The sequence below is a fragment of the Paramormyrops kingsleyae genome, chromosome 1 (genome assembly GCF_048594095.1).
Source record: "Paramormyrops kingsleyae isolate MSU_618 chromosome 1, PKINGS_0.4, whole genome shotgun sequence".
In the NCBI taxonomy this organism is placed as follows: domain Eukaryota; kingdom Metazoa; phylum Chordata; class Actinopteri; order Osteoglossiformes; family Mormyridae; genus Paramormyrops; species Paramormyrops kingsleyae.
The window spans coordinates 34,416,517-34,436,471 of NC_132797.1; the positions used below are offsets into that span (position 1 = coordinate 34,416,517).

The window sequence follows — 19,955 nt, forward strand, 5'->3', positions numbered from 1 at the left end:
TGCTGTTCAACCAAATAGTTACTCCAATATTAGTTCAAATACTATAACTCGTGGTCATAGGTGGAAATTAGCAGGAGAACATTTTAAACTGGATTTGAGAAAGCACTTCTTTACACGGCGTGTAGTTAGAGTATGGAGTAGTCTTCCTGTTAGTGTAGCGCAAGCACCTCGGGTTCCTTTAAATCAGAGCTAGATAAGATTTTAACAACTCTGAGCTATTAATTGAGTTCTCCCCTAATTAGCTTGATGGGCCGAATGGCCTCCTTTCGTTTGTAACCTGTAATGTTCTTATGCAAAAGCAGCATAGGTAAACTTTAAACTGATTTTTAAGCATAGACCCCCATAATCATTGAAACTGCATTACTTATGTTTTGCTTTATAAGTGTGATGTCCCACATGCCCACACAACACAACCAGCTGCTCCAGTCAGTGCCACCTGTACAGTTCCCATTATAAGCCTGTCTGCCCTCACACTCAATGCAAGGTTTTGTTGATTCGATGTCACTACTGAGCGCACTTTCTTGTGTCTTGCATCTAGTCCAGTCCAGTCTAGTCCTGACCTGCCCTTCCTTCCAAGTTGCAGCCCTGCCTCTTCCCCATCTCCATCGGTCCATCCCTGTGTTACTAACTCCTCTCTCCTGTGTTGGTGTAGGACAGACACCCCCAGCTACCGACTGTTTTGAATCCGTCGCCCCGACTCCAAGATCAGCCTGCTGATATAATCTCTGTTTGCCTGTTACCCAAATAAAACTCCAGTTATCCACATTTGGGTCTCTCAGATTGTCTCACTACAAAAAGTTAAAAAAATAATTTAGCTTAACTTACTGATGGTCTCAAACCAGCTGACTATCACAATACTTGTGATATATAAGACAGGCAAATTGGCACATCACTGTAATTTCTATAGTAGCCTATAGCCCAACACTATAGCATACAGCCTATATATCGACTTACATACATTATCAAGTAGAACACCTCATTATGCTAGCAGCTAAAAAACTGACGATTGAACACAGGGGGGGTTAAGGTCCCACATCCCTCTGTCCCCATTCATGATGACAATATGACTATTTAGGGGGGGGTTGTATTGTCTATTCTGATATTATGCTGATTTTCTCTGCCTATTATTTACACCCATGATACTCACATTCCAATGTTCCTATGTTCATCACTTATTTTACTGTATCTTTATTTGTTTCATGTTTATGTTTAAAATGACTACAATCTTTTGCCAAATAATGATACAGAATCTTCTGGTGCACTTTGTTGACTTTCTATTGACCCTGAATATCATAAAGTGGTACTTTTCTACAATTCCAAACACTTTGAATCCTGGAATCATAAAGTAGGATGAAGCCATTCAGAGGAGGGTTTCTCATAATCAGACAGCTTCTTTTTTACGCGTGAAACAGGTTTTGAATAGATGTTGAACTGTCAGGAAAGACCCACAAATTAATCACAAATTAAAATTAATTAAAAGCACAAATTAATGTTTTTTTTCCAAATTAAAAACATACACCTGATAATTGCAGCTTTGTTCTTCATTTACAAAAAACACTATCGTAATTAATAATTTTGGGAAATACAGAATATAAATACATAATACAAATTAAATACTAATTATGTCAATTAAGTCAGGGAAATGGTAGGAATTCAAACCAAACCAGGAAGTTATGAGACCACAGTGCAGTAGAATGTTGACGAGAAGTGACTGAGAAAATGAAGTACCTTCAGCTCTGAAGAGGAGATGGCTCACATAGAGCTGCAAAAGAGCTTCCTCAAAAGCAAGTGCTACCCCAGCAGCACAGAGAGGGTCCCTTGTGTGATGTCATAAGGGAACTTCAAAGCTAATACAAGTGTCATTCTAGTGGAGAGAAATATTCTCCTTTCTGGTCCTTCTTAACAACTTCAATCCTTTGCATAACCTTTTATCATATTATATGTTTGCCAGAGGTGGAAAATTCAGGTCCAGAAAGTACAAATCCAGACCAAGGTTTTGTTCCAACCAACCAGTTGAGTACTCCATGAGTGCTACTCTTTGTACTAAACAGGTTGGTTGAAACAAAACCTTGGTCTGGATTTGTACTTTCTGTATCTGAACTTTGCACCTCTTAAGTTTGTACGGCTGCTACCTTGGCCAGGTCTGTCTTGTAAAAAAGATTTAATCTCAATAGGACTTCTTGGTAAAATAAAGGTAAATATGCTTCTGAGTTTGGATTGGGAGTGGAAAGCCTTCATCATTGGTATTTAAAGTCATTAAATTGTCAGTTTGTGGACATTATGGATACATTCACCCTTGTCTGGCTTTACAATGTGTGTCCTGCAAAATCTACTGGGACAATAATTAAACATTTTATTTGTGTTTATTGTCAAGGCTCATTACGAGCACTTCCAGTTTTAAACCAGGTAAGAACTTAAGGCTACATTTCTCCTAATTATGTAAGTGCCCACTTCCTAGAATATTTATTGCATACAGCTAACGTTCCTTTATTATTCCAAAACAATACAATTTTAATTTGACAATCATGCAAATACACAGAATCTGCATTTAAACGAATCCCCACCAACTCTGTTTCCAAAGGAATATAAGCGGATTTGTGTGAACCTTTCATTCTTTAAAATACTAGGCATGGAAGTAATTTTATTTGTGAAGGTACAATAAAGCGGACATGATAATTCTAACAAATGTATTCAAATGGTGTTTAATAATACTAATAAAAGAGAATAACATCTGAATTATTTTACTGCTGAATCTGCTGCTGTGCTATTATCGTTTTTATTATAAATTACGTAATTTTTCCATATTGATTTTTCCCCTTTTTTTTAAATCAAGCGCAGCTCAGGGCGGATCATGTGATTCTCCGATATAAACAATATGGCGGCGCCCTGTGCTGTGAAACGTGCCACAAGAGCAGGTAGCGGGCTTCTCATTCCTGATCGTTTTATGACTAACTTAAAAAAGATTAGTTTTCTAAGTGACATCTCTTCAATGTACATAGTTCCCTTTCAGTTTATTTAAGATAAATCGTCAACTATTCCGACCTTGATACTAAAGAACTTGTTAGCTAGCCGCTCAGTTCAAATACTAGACATACTCGTCTTTGCAAGATAGCTGTTACCAGACTGATAAAGCAGTTTTTGCGGCAGGACCGTTATATGCAAGCGTGCTTTCAAAATGAAGTACATATTTCTGTGTTTAAAACAACGCTTTTAAGACGCAATGACCTTGAAAGCAAATAGCCGCAAAATTGTGTACTGCAAATTAAACAAATAATATAAGCAAAGTAAACATTCAAAACTGACTTATTTGGCACACCTTTCTGTTTCGGAGCAGCCGGTTAATTCGTATGTTTCTTACCTGGCTGAAGACATTAACCTAAATACTTCCTGATCATATATAATTATAAAATAGTATACGGATTAATCTGACGTAATACATAAGTTATGAATTCAACATTACTAGGTGTTGGTTCGGAAATTTTACAGTTAGACAATTAAACAACTTAAGGTTGCCCCATAGAGATATAATATGATGTTTGCCAAATGTAGATATACATTATTATAAAAACGGTGATAAATACAGTGATAATTTTTTAAACAAATAGAATGACCTGTAAATACAATTAGCATCCATTGTAAATTAGTGTAATGTTTGAAGTATTTTGTGGTTTTTAAGGAAAGCACTCTGTTATGATCTGGGAAATGAAATTTTACTGTTAGTAGCATGTATTTACAGCTTCTGCATCATGTTAAATTTCCTTTTTCCTCGGAGAATTGACCCAAAGCCTGGGTGTAAATGAGGTAACAGGATATATAAAGCATATGGGTAAATGCTTATTTTGCTGTTAGCTGGACTATGCTAAGAAGTGGAATGAAATCTATAATGGACTGCATGTTAATTTACCTAGTGAACAAGTCCAGTAATTTAAGTCTGATGGGATTTAGAGAGTCCCTGTTGACCTCTAAGGGAGAGTTCTGTGAGACGTCCTGTATGAGAGGATGGTTAAATTCAGGGACAACAATAAAAAAAAAAGTCATGCATAATGTCTGAATAGCAATTTCAACCGCATCCTATTGTTTAAGGTACTTTGGGCAGTAACAGCGTGTACCCTGCCTCAGGCCCTTGGACGTGACTCAGATTACAGGAGCGTGTCCCAGCCTGTGGCGGGTGTCTGCGGTGGACCTCGCATGGCCAGAGTGGTGGTCTCTCGCTCCAGAGGCAGACTGATACCCTGCCCCTCCCCAGAGAGTCAGGTGTCTGGATGGCTGCGTTCCAGACGACGGCGTCATGCCCCAGTCAAATCGATGTGTGACGGACATCCTTGTGAGCTCCCCCTTGTGGCTGATGCTGCACTCCTGATTCGTCCTGAATGCCACGGGTGCTGAGTGGAGGCTAATGAGAGCCGTTTTGCCTTCCAATTTAAAAGCTCTCCATCGTGGCGAAGTCCCATCAGAGTGCGCATTTTCATAGTCATCTTTGTCCTGGTGCGTGACAGTTGCTTCGTGTATCAATTTACAAAGGGTCCTGGGGTTAATTTTAATACTTCCTCCCTTGCCAAATGTACAGTAAAAAGTTAGCTGGCTCTGTTTTGCATTAATCAGGCTCGTCCCTGTGGTTTTCATTACAGAACCATTTGGGGTCACATCCTGCGGTTCTGGATTGTGAGAAATGTTCTCTGTGGCAAATGCAAGTGAAGGATGTATCTCGGTACCTTTTGCTGTTATTTGAATTCTGCTTTGACCTGATGAAGACCTTGCGTGATGCGGTCTTGACTGCTGACCACAAGGGGGGAGGGCTGGTGGATGGGGGGAGTGTTAGTGACCTAGTAGAGGGCTGCTGATTGGTCACGTGGGTTAGCTGACCTGCGGGATGCTCTCGGCCTGCCGATATGTGTGATGCTGCAGGGTGTGCATGTCTATGTGTGCCTGTCAGTGGGAGGTGTGTGGGCTCAGGGCGGGAGGGACTCTGTGCCCCCCTTGATGTAGATTAGTGCTGTCCTACAGTATTTAGCCTAAGTCCTTTAAAGTCAATATCACTGAACGGACAGAGAATCTATGCCATGCAGCAGAAAGTGGTCCTTCATGCCATTTGTTGGCATTTTTACGTGAAAACCAGCAGTTGTCAGCATCTACCTGTGATTTCCACTGCATCAGCATTACTAAATTTCGAAGTTTGAAATTGATTATAGAGCCCCTCAGTATAAAGTGCAGAGTGCTGGTTGCACCCCCCCCCCCCCAACAGCCAGCCTGGTCACTCATCTGTGGCGATCCCAGCCCACTGCTGGGGATGACAGGCTTTGACTCTGGCTGCCGTGGGAGGTCCGCTGGGCGCATTTTTTGCTTTCGTGAAGATGGACATGTCCTGGCCTTTCTGCCAGCTCAGGGACCGTCACATTCATGGGGAGGGGGGTGAATGGTAGGCATTCTTCTCCTCTGGTTTTGGGTGGCAGGGCTTTTGCAGGATCTGTCATTGTTGTGTGTGTCTGTTCAGTTGTTATGACCCTATTATTTTCCTCTTAACTGGATCTGATGACAAATGCATGGCTACGTTGCACTCGTTACGTGGCTTCATATATATTTATAGATATATAACACAAATGAAAATAGCAGAACTCAACATGGGAAGTAGTGCGATTATTTTATAGCAGTCCTTCAGCTTAAGTAGAAGGTTTTTGATGTCGGCAAGCAGGAACGGCGGCCCTGGTTTTGTCTCGCCTTTCTGGCACGGACTCCTTGCCCGTCTGATACCTGGTGGCGCCGACCCATCCGGCAGCACAGACGGCCGCGGGAAGCAGAGTAAGCAGTTAACGTGATACGGGGGCTGAGGTATCCCAGGAAGTGATAGGGGCTCATTTTGGGGACACCAGCAACCTCCCCCCTCCCAATCACATCGCCTTACTGTGTTACCATGGTGCTCTTTGTGTTACCTTAACTGTCGTATACCCCCCAAATCCAGCCCCATTCTCCCCTATAAAGCCCTTTTCGAAAAATGTTTGATGCCACAGTAGACAAAGGTGAAGACGAAGAGACAGACTTGATATTGTTTGATGACCAATGATATGCTGGTTTTCATCAGCGTGTGTCACCTGACCTTAAAGAGCCAGCTGACTGGGTACATTTATCAACCTGTTGGTCTCCTTCTCCCTACGGCTTAGGGTGCCAGCTCACTTTAACTGCTGAATCAGAATCTGATTTACTGGCCAAGTATGTTAAATCGTACAAAGAATTTGGTTCTGGCTGATGGTGTCTCTCAAGCTAGACAATATTCAGACAATGAACATACAATTTGCAGCCAATGCACAAGCCGTATACAGATTGATACACCATAAGTGACAGCAGCGGTAATGATCAGTACGTATGGGAATGAGCTGTACAGTATTTGTAGATGTGAGGCAGGGTGTAAAGACGAGTACCTGCGACACAGTAGATGGTACCGGTCACCTGTTTACGAGTGTGATGGCATGAGGAAAGAGACCGCTGGTGTGTCCAGTGGTTTTGGTGTGCTGGAGGGGAGGGGCTGGAGAAGGGTGTGTCCAGGTGAGGTATCGGTAATGATTTTCCCGGCCTGTTTCCTGGTTCTTGAAGTGTAGAAGTCCTGGAGGGTGGGCAGAGGCACGCCAGTGATTTTTTTTCTGCTATCCTTACTGGTCACTGCAGTCTGTTCATGTCCTGTTTCACGGCTGCTCTGAACCAGACCGTGGTGGACGTGCGCAGGACAGATTTGATGACTGCGGTGTGCAGCAGCTCCTGTGGCCGGCAGTACCTCTCAGTTGCTGCGGAAAGTACATCCTCCGTTAGGCCTTTTTGAGGATGGAGTCGATGTTGGTCTCCCACTGGATCCCATGATGGATCCCAGAAACCTGAAGGTCTCCATGGTTGACCCAGGGCTGAGGGGAGACAGTGCGGAGGGGTGTCTCCTAAAGCCCACCCTCATCTCCACAGTCTTCAGCGTGTTCAGCTCTAAATTGTTCTGACTGCACCAGTGCACCTGCCTTTCAACCTCCCGCTGATATGCAGACTTGTTGCCATCTTAGGTGACCCATGACCGTAGTGTCGCCTGCAAACTTCAAGATTTTAACAGCAGAGCCTTTGGTGCTGCCTTTGGTGTAGAGGGGGAAGAGCAGTGGGAGGAGAACACCTCACTGGGAACACCAGTACTTCTCCTGGCCTCACCTGCTGTTTCCTGCCTGTCAGGAGGCTGGTTATCCGCTGACAGATGGCAGGGGATGCAGTGAGCGAGCTGGGAAAGTTTGGTGGAGAGGATGTCTAGAATGATGGTTTTGAACGCCGAACTGAAGTCAACAGACTGGATCCTTGCATATGTCCCTGGGCAGTCTAGATGTTGCAGGACGTAATGCAGTGCCATGTTTATTGCATCATACACTGACCTCTGTGCTTGGTAGGCAAGGTGCCGGGGGTCCAGCAGGTGCCCTGTGATGATCTTCAGGTGGGCTAACACCAGTTGTTTCATTATTATGACCACAGACGTCAGAGTCATTCGTTCCTGCGTTGGAGGGTTTCTTGGGGAGCAGGATGAAGGTGGAAGCTTTGAAGCAGGAGGGGACTTTGCGGAGCTCCAAATATCTGTGTGGAAATTGGAGCTTGTTGGTCTGCACAGGCTTTAAGACAGGAGGGGGAGGCACCTTTTGGACCCGGTGCTGCCCTGGTCTTCCGTCTCTGGGAGAGCCGTCAGTCTCTGGCAGCCTGGTACCAGGGGGTGGAATAACGCCTCTGTTTCCTCTGTGACCGTGAGAATGTCCATTGCAGCTATTACCTCACCACCGTGTTAAAGTCATAAAGTACGATACTGTACTGTGTTGTAAAACAAACAAACATGCAGTTCTAAAAACCAATTTTGACAGGAACCCCCTTAATGTCAGAATGAGGCTGGGATGGCTGTTTCTTACACTTCTGTTGTCGGTCAGGCACCTAGTTAACTGGTCACCTGCTGCAACATTCGTGAGGCTCCTCCTATCAGATCTTGGGCCTTCTCATGCTCCACCAGTGAGTTTGTGGTACAGAAACAAGGCAGGGATTTGAGATGACCACACTTAGAGGAGGACATGCAGAAAAACAGTATTGAGGCTATGATGCTGAATTTCAAAATAGTTAGAAATACAAAGGAAACCAAATGATATTGTTGGAAGCTTCTGGGCAGAATCACAGTGTCGTATTTATTGTATAAATGAGTCCTGGTCCCATAGAATTGCCAAGTCTTGTAAAGATATCGTGCATTATAGTAATTAGCACAAACAAAAATATGAAATGTATAGCAAATGGAAGTGCTCTTGGTCTAAAAAGTTCAGCAAGGCAGGCAATTGGAGTAGATAAGACAGCATGATGAAAAGTGTTTTGTTTGGCTACCCCTCACATGTTAGATTTGCCACCTGGCATTAATTGGTAGGGTCCGGCTCCTCTATATGCTGGTGCTTCAAACAGGCCTCTTCCATTATGTCGCAGAGTCACCTGTTTAGTGCATGATTGTATCAAATGAACTGAAAAACAGGATTCAGTTAATGTTGGCTGTTGTTAAATAGGGATTAAAGTTTAATTTAATGCCTAATACTTGTTGTCTCTAGTTGTTGATGTTGGAAAACCTAAATATGCCAACAGGCACTCATTAAATCTGCAGGCTTTGAAAAGAACTTTATCTTGGCAAAAAGTGAAATATTTCCAGTTTGCTTACATTTTAATATCTTTTTTAATCCCTTGTTTACAGTGTATGAAGTGACTTTAAGGAATGCAACCGAAATCTATGCTTCCCAACCAAATGCCTGTGGTCCATAATGACAGTAACGGGAACCGTTTGGGGTTTGGGGTTAGGGTTGATCCCGCATGAGCTGCGTGTTCCCATGTCACATGGCAGACACAGTGAGGAAGGACAAAGTCATGAGACAGTACTTTGTTAGGCTTCAGACTAACTTCTGCCTGAGTGTAGAGGAACACTCTGTCGATTCTCCTGAAACGGCAGTAGTAGGATCGGTTTGGTTAAACGCCGTCTGGGTTCCTGTGGCAGCCCCTGGCTAGGGAGGGTACAGTGTCAGGTTTAGAGAGCGTCTGGTGCGCAGGCAGGAGCATTTTGTGGTCTTGTCAGGGTGACGATCACTGCTCTCGGGTAGCTACCTGGCTTATACTGCTGAAGTGCTGTTGACTTATAGAGCCGCATCAGAGTGTGCAGAGCACCTGCAGTATTTATCTATCTGTACAGCGGTGCTTCCCAGTCTGATCCTCAGGTACCCACAGAGGGAGCAAAAATGTGGACTGTCTGTAGGTTCCTGAAGGCCTGGTCGGGAAACACTGGTTTACAGTTGTCTTCTCCGACATTCATTTCTTTAATGATTTAAGGAACATGACAACTATTTAAAAAAAAAGTGAGTTTGGACATTTTTAGTTGCTGGTAAAAAATGCTCAAAAATCCAGTTTTTCTGGAATTGATTACAGATCAAGTGCAGATTACATTTCCTGTAAATCCGTTTCTAAAACAAAAACCTGAATGCCATGCTAGAATTTGTGACCCTTAAGTGACGTTCATGGCGAAATAATTTTAATAGATAAAATAGTTATGCTGAATTAACAGCTAGAGGGAAACGCAACAAAATTCAGTGCCCTCGGTTGCGATGGGAACTGAAACGGAGCCAAACTGTAGTGGTTTTCTCCAACCTCATAAATGACCATGGGAAAGAGCGAGGGGTGTGATCGCATTCGACGTGTCATTTGCAGTGTTTTTGGACAGGAATTTTTCTTCCCTCCGTCTGGCTTCTCTGAGTGGCATTTTTATGGCCCTCCATCTTCATCCAGGCTTCGTAAGTAAACAGGAATGCCACAAGTGCAGAGAGAGGACGTGCTGAAGTTTGCCAGATATCACACACTGGTCGGGGGCCCAGAATTCCCAGGGCGTCGAATATGAGTCAGGCCCAAACTGTCACACTTGTCTTGGATGGGCCCTGTAGTTTCGGCAAGCCAAAGGATGCTTTGTGTCCATTCTATAACCCAAAATATTACTGTGGGGCATGCTGGGAAATGTGTTTCCATGGGAATGGAGCCTGGAGCAGAATGCAGAATCGTTAGCCTTCTAGGACTGATCTGTTTGCTGAGTGAAGGATGCTCTTTTAGGGACATCTCACCGGTGTTCCTTGGAAGTAGGTCAATGAGATTAAGTTTGGACAGAGAAACGCATCAGTTGCTCAGCTTCAACAAACTGTAAAATGTGACTCTCGTGTTCAGTCAGTAAACATTATGCTGGTTTAAAAAAGAAGCTTCATCTTCTGTTTCTAAGGTTTATGCGAACCTTGTAAAAATGCAGCTCAGATCAGCCTGAACACAAAATTTTATTGTAGGCCTGAGGGCAAATGATCTCCCTTGAGATCATGGAAGGACGCCCGCCCATGGCTCCACCACTGGCATGTGTGTCTGATGCGTGGGACCCACACAGTGCCAGTTAAAGAAAAGAGGAACACAGTGGCATCCCCCTAAAAGCCCGGCTGGGGCGTCGTCAAGGTAAAGCACGTTACCGCGTGACACCTTCAGAAACGGGTGCTTGACTGTGAGGTCATGGTGGAAATCAGTGGTGAAAGGACAGCAGGATTAGTTTAAGCTCCCTGGTCCATGATTGCTACGGCGCTAGTTTAACCATGTGCCCAGGAGGGAATGCGTTCCCAACAAAGTCGCATGGCAACAGAGAAGACAGCCATAAATGACTAGGCTCCTCGTGAAAAGCGACGTCCTGTGATGCCATTCCTCAGTGCTGCGCCATCTTGGAATTATTTACAGTCCAGGGCTAGAAAATACAGAGATTTCACAGAAGCTACAGATCAGCCATTAAGCAGAGTTAAGGCACAGTTATCTCTCAAGGAACGTTTATAAGAGTTGTGGAAGAATCAAGCCTGGTGACGTGTTTAGGTGCAGATCTAGGATACTTTTCCATCGCACTGGGTACCGTACTTTTGTACTGTTGGTTTTCTACTTGCGTAAAAACTGGTACTAAGCCTGAATGACATCACAAAGCGATGTGGTATTTTGTATTGAATTCAAAAAATGGCTGTAGTATATTATAGGGCTGGGCAATGTGTGATATTAATACCAACATTGCATATAATTCTTGCATTGTTAGTCAGCTGCATTAAGATCAGAATTTTTCATAACTTCAGTTCTGTACAGACATTATAGCGCAGTGGGGGTTTAAGTTTCACTAAAGCATTTTTACTCTGTCATAGGGGAAAAAATGAATGATTATTCCTTTTCAACATTATCTGGTATATGTTTAAAAATCAAAGTAAAGTTTACCTCTGCTTCTTCTGTGTGCGTGCTGCATGCAAAATATATCATTTTCTTATATTCTATGCCAAGGCATTTCAACCAGTGTTTAATGACCTGAATATGTCTGACATGCAAACATAATGACTTTCATTCTCACTGTTTAAATCGCTCCTAGACGGGTTTTCTGAGATGTTTTCTGAACTCCTTTTTTGCTTTACAAATACCCCAGTATTTATTACAACAAAATCCCATCACGATATCTGAAATTTTCCAATACCGTGCTGCCCTAGTATATTATACATAGTATATCCTAGTATATCTCTTGTCAAACCATCCTGATTTTGTTGTATGTTCTGCCGACCAGATCACACTTACAAAGCTTGACTTCTTCGTTCATCCATGCTTCAATTATTAATACTTTTTATTACTTATTGTTATTTACTGAGTTTATTACTTTTTTCAAGGCGGCAGTTGTAGTTGTGTTTCAGAGGCGGGCTGTCTGACAAAGAAAGCGTTTGCAGTCACACCCCAAAGTACCAATAAAGTACCCCAGCTGGTTTGGAACTTTAGGTGTTGGAACTTTTGGTTACTGGCACTTGATCAGAAGTCAACGGAAAAGCACCCTACCAAAAGCTTGGTACCTGTGGATGAAAAGCACCCCTAGCTGTGGGGTGACACCAAGCAGGGCAGGAAGTGAAAGGAGACCTCAGCCCCCCCCACACACACACACACAGGGCCTGTGGCCTTTTGGGCTGACTGACTGGCTCCAGTCCTATTTGCAGCTCTGAGACAGGGTTAGGTCGTGCCCCCCCGCCCTGACCCGGGCTCTGTGTTGTTATTATTAGCATGCTGCCCCCCTATCCCCTGGCGGAAGAGCCCGGCAGGTTCTGGAGTGGCTCTGGAGCTGGCGAACAGCTGTGTGATGTGTGAGAAGCCCCCCCCCCCCCCCCGCAGCCTGCCCCTCGTGCTGGGCAGAGCAGCACAGAGCCCCGTATTCGTACTCATGCCCTGGCTTGGCACACACCCCCGGGGGCCTGGCCTGACCACCACTGCAGCTTGGGTCCTTTCCTAGACGACAGACAGATTCTCCAAATTTTACCTTCCTGATACTGTTAGTTGTTGTCTGCGTGGAAATGAACTTGCTGCACGCCTGCATTGTTGTAAGCTGAGATTGTCGAGAGCGGCGCCAGGTGAATGGTTTTCCCTGCTCTCTAGGATTCACTAACACTGATGCTTCGCAGTAACATTAATGGTAACACTGTAATAGTATCACCAAAAGTGGTAACATTAACACTGTAACTAAGGTCAGCTTACAAATCACTAAAGGCTGCCTGAAAATCTTCCATCCATCTATTTTCTGCTGCCCCGTGACCCAGGATCGGGTCACGGGGGCAGCAGTCTAAGCAGGGATGCCCAGACCTCCCTCTCACCAACCACCTCCTCTAGCTCCTCTGGGGGATACCAAGGCATTCCTATGTCAGCCGAGAGGTATAATCTCTCCAGCGTGTCCTGGGTCTGTCCCGGGATCTCCTCCTGGTTGGACATGCCCAAAACACCTCCCCAGGGAGACGCCCAGGAGGCATCCTCGATAGATGCCCAAACCACCTCCTTTGTGGAGGGTAAGCGACTCTAGTTTGAGCCCCTCCCGAATGTCCGAGCTCCTCACCCTATCTCTGAGGCTGAGCCCCACCACCCTGTGGAGGAAACTCATTTCGGCCGCTTGTATCTGCAATCTCATTCTTTTGGTCACTACCCAGAGCTCATTACCATATGGGCCTGAAAATCAATGAATAAGAAAAATCCTTTTCTTTACGCATGTCAAGCATTCACGCTCAGCATGCAAACATTTGACCTGTCAGATCTAGCTGCCATGCGAAATGTCTTCCACTGTACAAATTCCTTCCTCCAGTGATACATCAATCTGAATTCGAACGTGAATTCCAACGTGACGTGTGTGTGTGTGTATATACTGTATATATACAGTGGTACCTCAGTTCTCAAACTCATTGGAACTTGAATTTCTTAAAAGTTGAACCAACCAGTTCGAAAAAAAATTACCTAGAGCTCGATCTGAATCTCAAAAGTCAAACCATGAACACTGACCTAAGATAACTTGTATGCGTGGGGAAATGAGTCACGCGGCACGTCTCTCAGCGGAAACAAAGGGTAACGCTTCAGCCTCACATTCACTGTGAGAGCATCGTGCATGTTTACATTAGCTGAATACATATATTTAGACAGTAAAAATACATTTAGACAATGATAGACAGTAACAGTAATTATTATTATATAATAAAATACATTTAAAAATAAAGATTTCTTATTAATTATTTTGATATTAATAATAAACCATTAATACATGTATAATAATATTGTCGTGACAATATTAGGGGGACAGAACGGAGACAAAGGCGCAGACATCAGGGTATCGGGGAATACGGGGTTTAGTTACAGGTAAGGCAGGCAAAACGCAGGCGGACAATACAATGACTGGACTGGGGAAACAAACTGAAATGCGGACGAAATACAGAGGACTAATGACAACAACCAGAAACAGCTGATCACACGGGGATTCCACACGGGGCTAAGGAGGGGGCGTGGCACACAGAAGGAGCGGACGATCGGACGATTTTAACTTTAGACATTGCTTGGATACATTTATTTTCTTACTTTACAAATTACTGATTTGATAAATGTGCTTAGATGTGTTTAGTACAGTATATGCTCTTCTTGTTTTATGCGGTTCATTTTGTGTTTAAATGCTAAAAAAAACAAACATATTTAGGTGTAATTTTTAGGGGCCGGGAACCAATTAATTGGTTTTCCATTATTTCTTATGGGGAAAATTCGATCAGAACTCGAACTTTTTAGGATTCGATCCATTGTTCTGAATGGATTAAATTGGAGTTCTGAGGTACCACTGTGTATGTAGGCAGGTGCTTCTTTTGTGTGAGTGTGTGTGTATGTATAAAAAATGTGTGATACATGCATATTATATGATCATGCAGTTCATTTGCATTGACCGTTTATGGTCATTTGTGGGCGGCAGATGGGCAGGATCTCAGGCTGGTGCATGTACGTACGCACTTTTGCAAGATGGTTCTGATTTATCAAGGGGAAATTGTGTATGTGTGTGCATACATTAGGTTTGATAAATCTGAATTTTTCTTTTTGTGCGTATGCATGTTATAGCTTATTTTCAGTACGAAATTTAAGCAACATTTGACCTGAATTCCTGAAAATTAGGTGGGAAAGCACCTTACAATACTATCTAATCATTTGTATCAGCAGCATTAACACAAACATAATTGCCTGTTCTAATGCTAACAGCAACACTAACATTTTTACCAGTTTTAGTAACTTGCATGTCAGTGTAAATAATAATATCAGTTAAGTACCATTATTCTTGTGTAGCTCTGCAATCCATGCAAGATACAAAAATATTACCGTATTACACGGAAGTAAACCAGCGCTATAAAATTAAGTCACAGTAAATAAAGGTTAATCCATGACATTAATGCTGAAATGCTCCTAGTTGTAAAAACACTGCACTCTTAATACTGAGATGGCTGATACAGAGGGGATTTGTCAGAAACCGGCATAAATTAAAATCCTCCTCATATCTGATGCCCTATTTTGTAATGGTTGTCCAGAAAATAACCTGCAGAAATCTGCCAGGGTCTGGATGTGCGGGTGACAGCGCCATTGTCTGCCCCCTTCCCCCCACCCAGCCCCGGTCTGTGTTCTTGGAGGTTCTCGTGGGGGTCAGCGAGGACCTTCTCAGCTATGCAAATGGCTCTGGAAATTGCCTGTGCCCTTTGCCGGTCCATGTAATTGCAGGGATCTTGCGGCGCTTCGCTTGGCAGCCGGAGTGGTTAACCCCTGATTGCTGGAGGCTCTGGATGCTCTATTCAGCCAGCCAATACCTCCTTAGATCGGCTTTTTATTTAGGATTGTTCTCTTTTTAATGCGGGGCACTTCACAAAGCAATTAATATAAGAGTGAATGTATAAGAGGGGATATGAGGGGGAGAAATCAAATTATGACAAGGACAGGTATCTCCAGGCAGGTGAAGAGCAAAGCATGGATGGAAAGCCCAACTAGGGTTTTGAGGAGAAGGTACATCTTTGGCCAGAGGAAATAGGACCTGGCTGGCTTTTTTTAATCAAATAGGTCCTTTGAATAGTAAACAGTTCTGTACAACTCTTGGTTCATTACGTTGCATAGGTGTTTCCCACATTGGGGAGAGCCATAGTGATGTCATCGACGCCCTTATCACGCACATGCACTTGCGGGTCCAGGAAACACTGCACCGTGTGAGAGCTGAGCAGCGGGATGAATCAATTCTGCATTGTAACCCATCAGAAGGAGTAATACGCGTAATTCTGTGCGCTTATTCGATATTCTGTAGGTTCTGTGAGGTTTTTTTTGCATTATACTTAATGTTTAGATTTATAGTTGGCTCTGTATAAAAATTACTCTGTTCACTAGTTAGATACATTTACCCAGGATGACATGCATAGTTTGCTTTTTTACGGGACTTCTCACAAAAAGTGGTCCATGTTGGGCCTGGGATGTATTTGACTGTAAACTAACATTCAGTACTTGGAGCCGACATATTGAATGCAGAAGAAATAGCAGGTATAAAGATCTGAATGACTTTGACAAGAGCCAAATCATTATGGTCAGACGACTGGCTCAGAGCATCTCCAAAATGGCAAGGCTCATGGTCAGCTGAGGGGGGGGTACCTACTGAGAGGGTCTGGGGAGGGAAAAACCACAAAGCAGCGACAGCGTGCAGGGCAGCCAGGGCTCATCCATATGAGATGTGAACAAAAGCTATTCCCCCAACAGAAGGGCTACTGTGGCACAACTGGGAGGTAATTTTGAAGATAATCATGGGAGTCATATGTCACAACACAGAGTGCATGTAGTCCAGACTGTCAGCTCAGTGAAACCACCTGTGGGGGGGGGGGGGGCGTCTGTCCTAGAGCCACCATGGCATCTTTAGCGACATTACGGCTAAGTGGCGGCATGGTCTGCTTCACGTTCCCCCCCTTCCCTGTGTGCTTTCTCTGCCACAGGCCTTCAAGAAAGAAAAATATTGATTAAAACTACCGTTTTAATGAAAAGAGTCTTCATGGAAAGATTCCAGAGAAATGTCTGTGTCTGTAGTTTAATCTGTAGTACTTTATGTAAGTCCTAATATAAAAGAAATAGATTTAAGGCCCTGTAAATAGTACTTTTTCCCTTTCCGAAGTGTATTTCAAGAAAAACTATTAAAATCTATATAGTACTCAGACTTAATAAAGCAATAATGGTCCAGTCAAGGAGATGATTCTGGTTTGAGTTTGAGGGGGTTTCCCTCCTTAAAAATATATATACTAGCATTTATCATAAGAAAGTACTCTTTATGACACCACTTTGTGGAAAGTGAATCACTTCCTGATCAAAAGAGATTTCACAGAAGTCACAAAGAGCTGTTGATGCTGGTCAGGCTGGAACAAGCTCGGAAATCCATCTCTAAAGACTTTGGCAATCGGGAATCCCTCGCTCAAGCAGACTTCGTGCAAATTGCCAAAAATCAACGCCATTACTACTCTTCCTCAGACATGAAATAAAAATCACCCCAAATGCAAGGCACCCAATACAGCAGGGTTCTGTGGTATTAAGGCAGTTCTGTAAGTGAGAGTTGGCTGAAGGATCTGTAAACTGAAGCGTCGGATTGATCTATGGACATAGGAAATGTTTCATTGAAGTCATTACTGATGAGGGGGTCTGTGACTTTGGGCGCTTTATTCAGTCAGTGATGGATCACTGTTGTTCTCACTGCCACTGAAAACGCACACATCCGGTTTGAGTGAAATGCTGGAATTAATGTCTGCTGCTGTTTTATTTTTTTTATATGTTTTAAACACTTTATCAGTGTGTCTTTCTTCGGCTTTACATGGTACTTGTATGATCATGGATTAATAAATTGGATTAATTTCCACTTTGGGATTTTTGTCTCTACCTTGGACTATAACACCAGTCTAACGTGAACCTTTCACCTGCCCTGACTGCTCTCCAAGTAAGTTTTCCACTTTCTTATTCATCAGGTCTTTTGGTTAATGTGTTGTTGTTGAGTGAAGAAGTTTTTTGCTATTTTTCTTTGCACAGCACTAATTTCTGGGTGTGTTTGGCAGTCTGTTGCTAACATGGTTTGTCAACCTGGCTGAGTGTACAGTCTCTTTATGGGCATTAAAAACGTGTAGTCTGGTTTGCAGTCTTGTAGTGTCCTTTGGATCTCTGTTCGTGGTGTGTTATTTGGCCACCTGATTTTTGTCGGTCCGTGGGATTTTGTAGTCGTGTGATCATGGGTTTGTCTTATTTGGTGTGTGACCTTGAGCGTTTGAACAACTGGACTTGCCTGCCTTATGAGATTTTTAAGCATTTTGCTGCTCTGAGGATTGCATGTCATCCACACTATTTACATTATAGGTCACAGAATAGACCAATTGTAGACTTGCCCATCGACAACTGCATTCCTGTCGCCTGGGTGTCCACTCGCTGTCTCTCTTGAAGGTCATGTGACTGCATTGGTGGGGCAGCCCATAACCACCTTCATCCAACCTTTTCTGTTTTTTCTTTGTCCCATCCGTGACTGTCTCAGTGGTATCACCCTGTTAACCTTAATTGGAGAAGGCTACTTAAAGCAGTGTTTCGGTTTTCGCAAACTCTGCAGCTTGATGTGAGGCTGTGTCTGCAAACTTTTCTGTGACTGTTTTCAGACCTGGGACCTTTGTTCATCCATTCCACCACTGTATCAGTCAGACAAGAGGTGTACCAAAGTGGTTCTTCACATAGACTAATTTCAAAACTTTCTTTTCTGTCAAAGATCTTGGGGGAAATGGTTTTCCTAGCTCTCCAGTTACCTTCAGCATTATAGCATTATTGATAAATTTCAATCTGATTCCAGGTCAGTGCACCGTACTAAATCAGCCTTATTCAAGGTGACAAATGAGCTTGCTGCTGTCTGTTCTCAGCGGATCATCTTCAGTTTTAATTCGACTTGATCTGAGGGCAGCTTTTGATCCTGTTGACCACAACATCCCTCTTGATATCTTCATATACACATCTTAGTTGTGTTGCAGGTCTCCAGGGAACGGTGTTAAAATGGCTTAGCTCGTGGAAAGAAGGTCTTTTCAGTCAGTATAGGTAAATACACTCACCTAAAGGATTATTAGGAACACCATACTAATATGGTGTTTGACCCCCTTTCGCCTTCAGAACTGCCTTAATTCTACGTGGCATTGATTCAACAAGGTGCTGAAAGCATTCTTTAGAAATGTTGGCCCATATTGATAGGATAGCATCTTGCAGTTGATGGAGATTTGTGGGATGCACATCCAGGGCACGAGGCTCCCATTCCACCACATCCCAAAGATGCTCTATTGGGTTGAGATCTGGTGACTGTGGGGGCCATTTTAGTACAGTGAACTCATTGTCATGTTCAAGAAACCAATTTGAAATGATTCAAGCTTTGTGACATGGTGCATTATCCTGCTGGAAGTAGCCATCAGAGGATGGGTACATGGTGGTCATAAAGGGATGGACATGGTCAGAAACAATGGCCGTGGCATTAAAACGATGCCCAATTGGCACTAAGGGGCCTAAAGTGTGCCAAGAAAACATCCCCCACACCATTACACCACCACCACCAGCCTGCACAGTGGTAACAAGGCATGATGGATCCATGTTCTCATTCTGTTTACGCCAAATTCTGACTCTACCATTTGAATGTCTCAACAGAAATCGAGACTCATCAGACCAGGCAACATTTTTCCAGTCTTCAACTGTCCAATTTTGGTGAGCTCGTGCAAATTGTAGCCTCTTTTTCCTATTTGTAGTGGAGATGAGTGGTACCCGGTGGGGTCTTCTGCTGTTGTAGCCCATCCGCCTCAAGGTTGTGCGTGTTGTGGCTTCACAAATGCTTTGCTGCATACCTCGGTTGTAACGAGTGGTTATTTCAGTCAAAGTTGCTCTTCTATCAGCTTGAATCAGTCGGCCCATTCTCCTCTGACCTCTAGCATCAACAAGGCATTTTCGCCCACAGGACTGCCGCATACTGGATGTTTTTCCCTTTGCACACCATTCTTTGTAAACCCTAGAAATGGTTGTGCGTGAAAATCCCAGTAACTGAGCAGATTGTGAAATACTCAGACCGGCCCATCTGGCACCAACAACCATGCCATGCTCAAAATTGCTTAAATCACCTTTCTTTCCCATTCTGACATTCAGTTTGGAGTTCAGGAGATTGTCTTGACCAGAACCACACCCCTAAATGCATTGAAGCAACTGCCATGTGATTGGTTGATTAGATAATTGCATTAATGAGAAATTGAACAGGTGTTCCTAATAATCCTTTAGGTGAGTGTACATTTCATTATCAGCTCCTCTTGGGTGTGGGGTACCACAAGGATCTGTTTTAGGCCCTCTCCTCTTCACTCTATGCTTTTGTGAACGTTAAATATACAGCTACTGACACACGACTCTGTCTGCCTTTAAAACTTGGTGATTGCTGCTCTCTGATTGGCCCTTTCAAACTGGCTTGACAATATTAAGACGTGGATTACAATGAATTTTTTCCATCTTAGTTTTGTTTTGGTCGTTCAGGCTCTATTAGTGATGTCAGGGAACAGTTAGGACCTCTTTCAGAC

General features: G+C 43.5%; 1 protein-coding gene across 2 annotated transcripts in view; it reads left to right on the forward strand.

The window, feature by feature from the left end:
* Positions 1 to 2,817: 2,817 nt before the first annotated feature.
* Positions 2,818 to 19,955, forward strand: part of metap1d (methionyl aminopeptidase type 1D (mitochondrial)) — a 36,043-nt gene continuing 18,905 nt past the window's right edge. For both annotated transcript variants that reach the window (XR_011992388.1, XM_023805915.2), the window contains exon 1: positions 2,818 to 2,915. Coding sequence is in view for 1 of the 2 variants with exons in the window: in XM_023805915.2 (XP_023661683.2) it covers positions 2,876 to 2,915 (40 nt within the window). In the remaining variant the exon portion in view is untranslated. The remainder of the gene's footprint in view (positions 2,916 to 19,955) is intronic.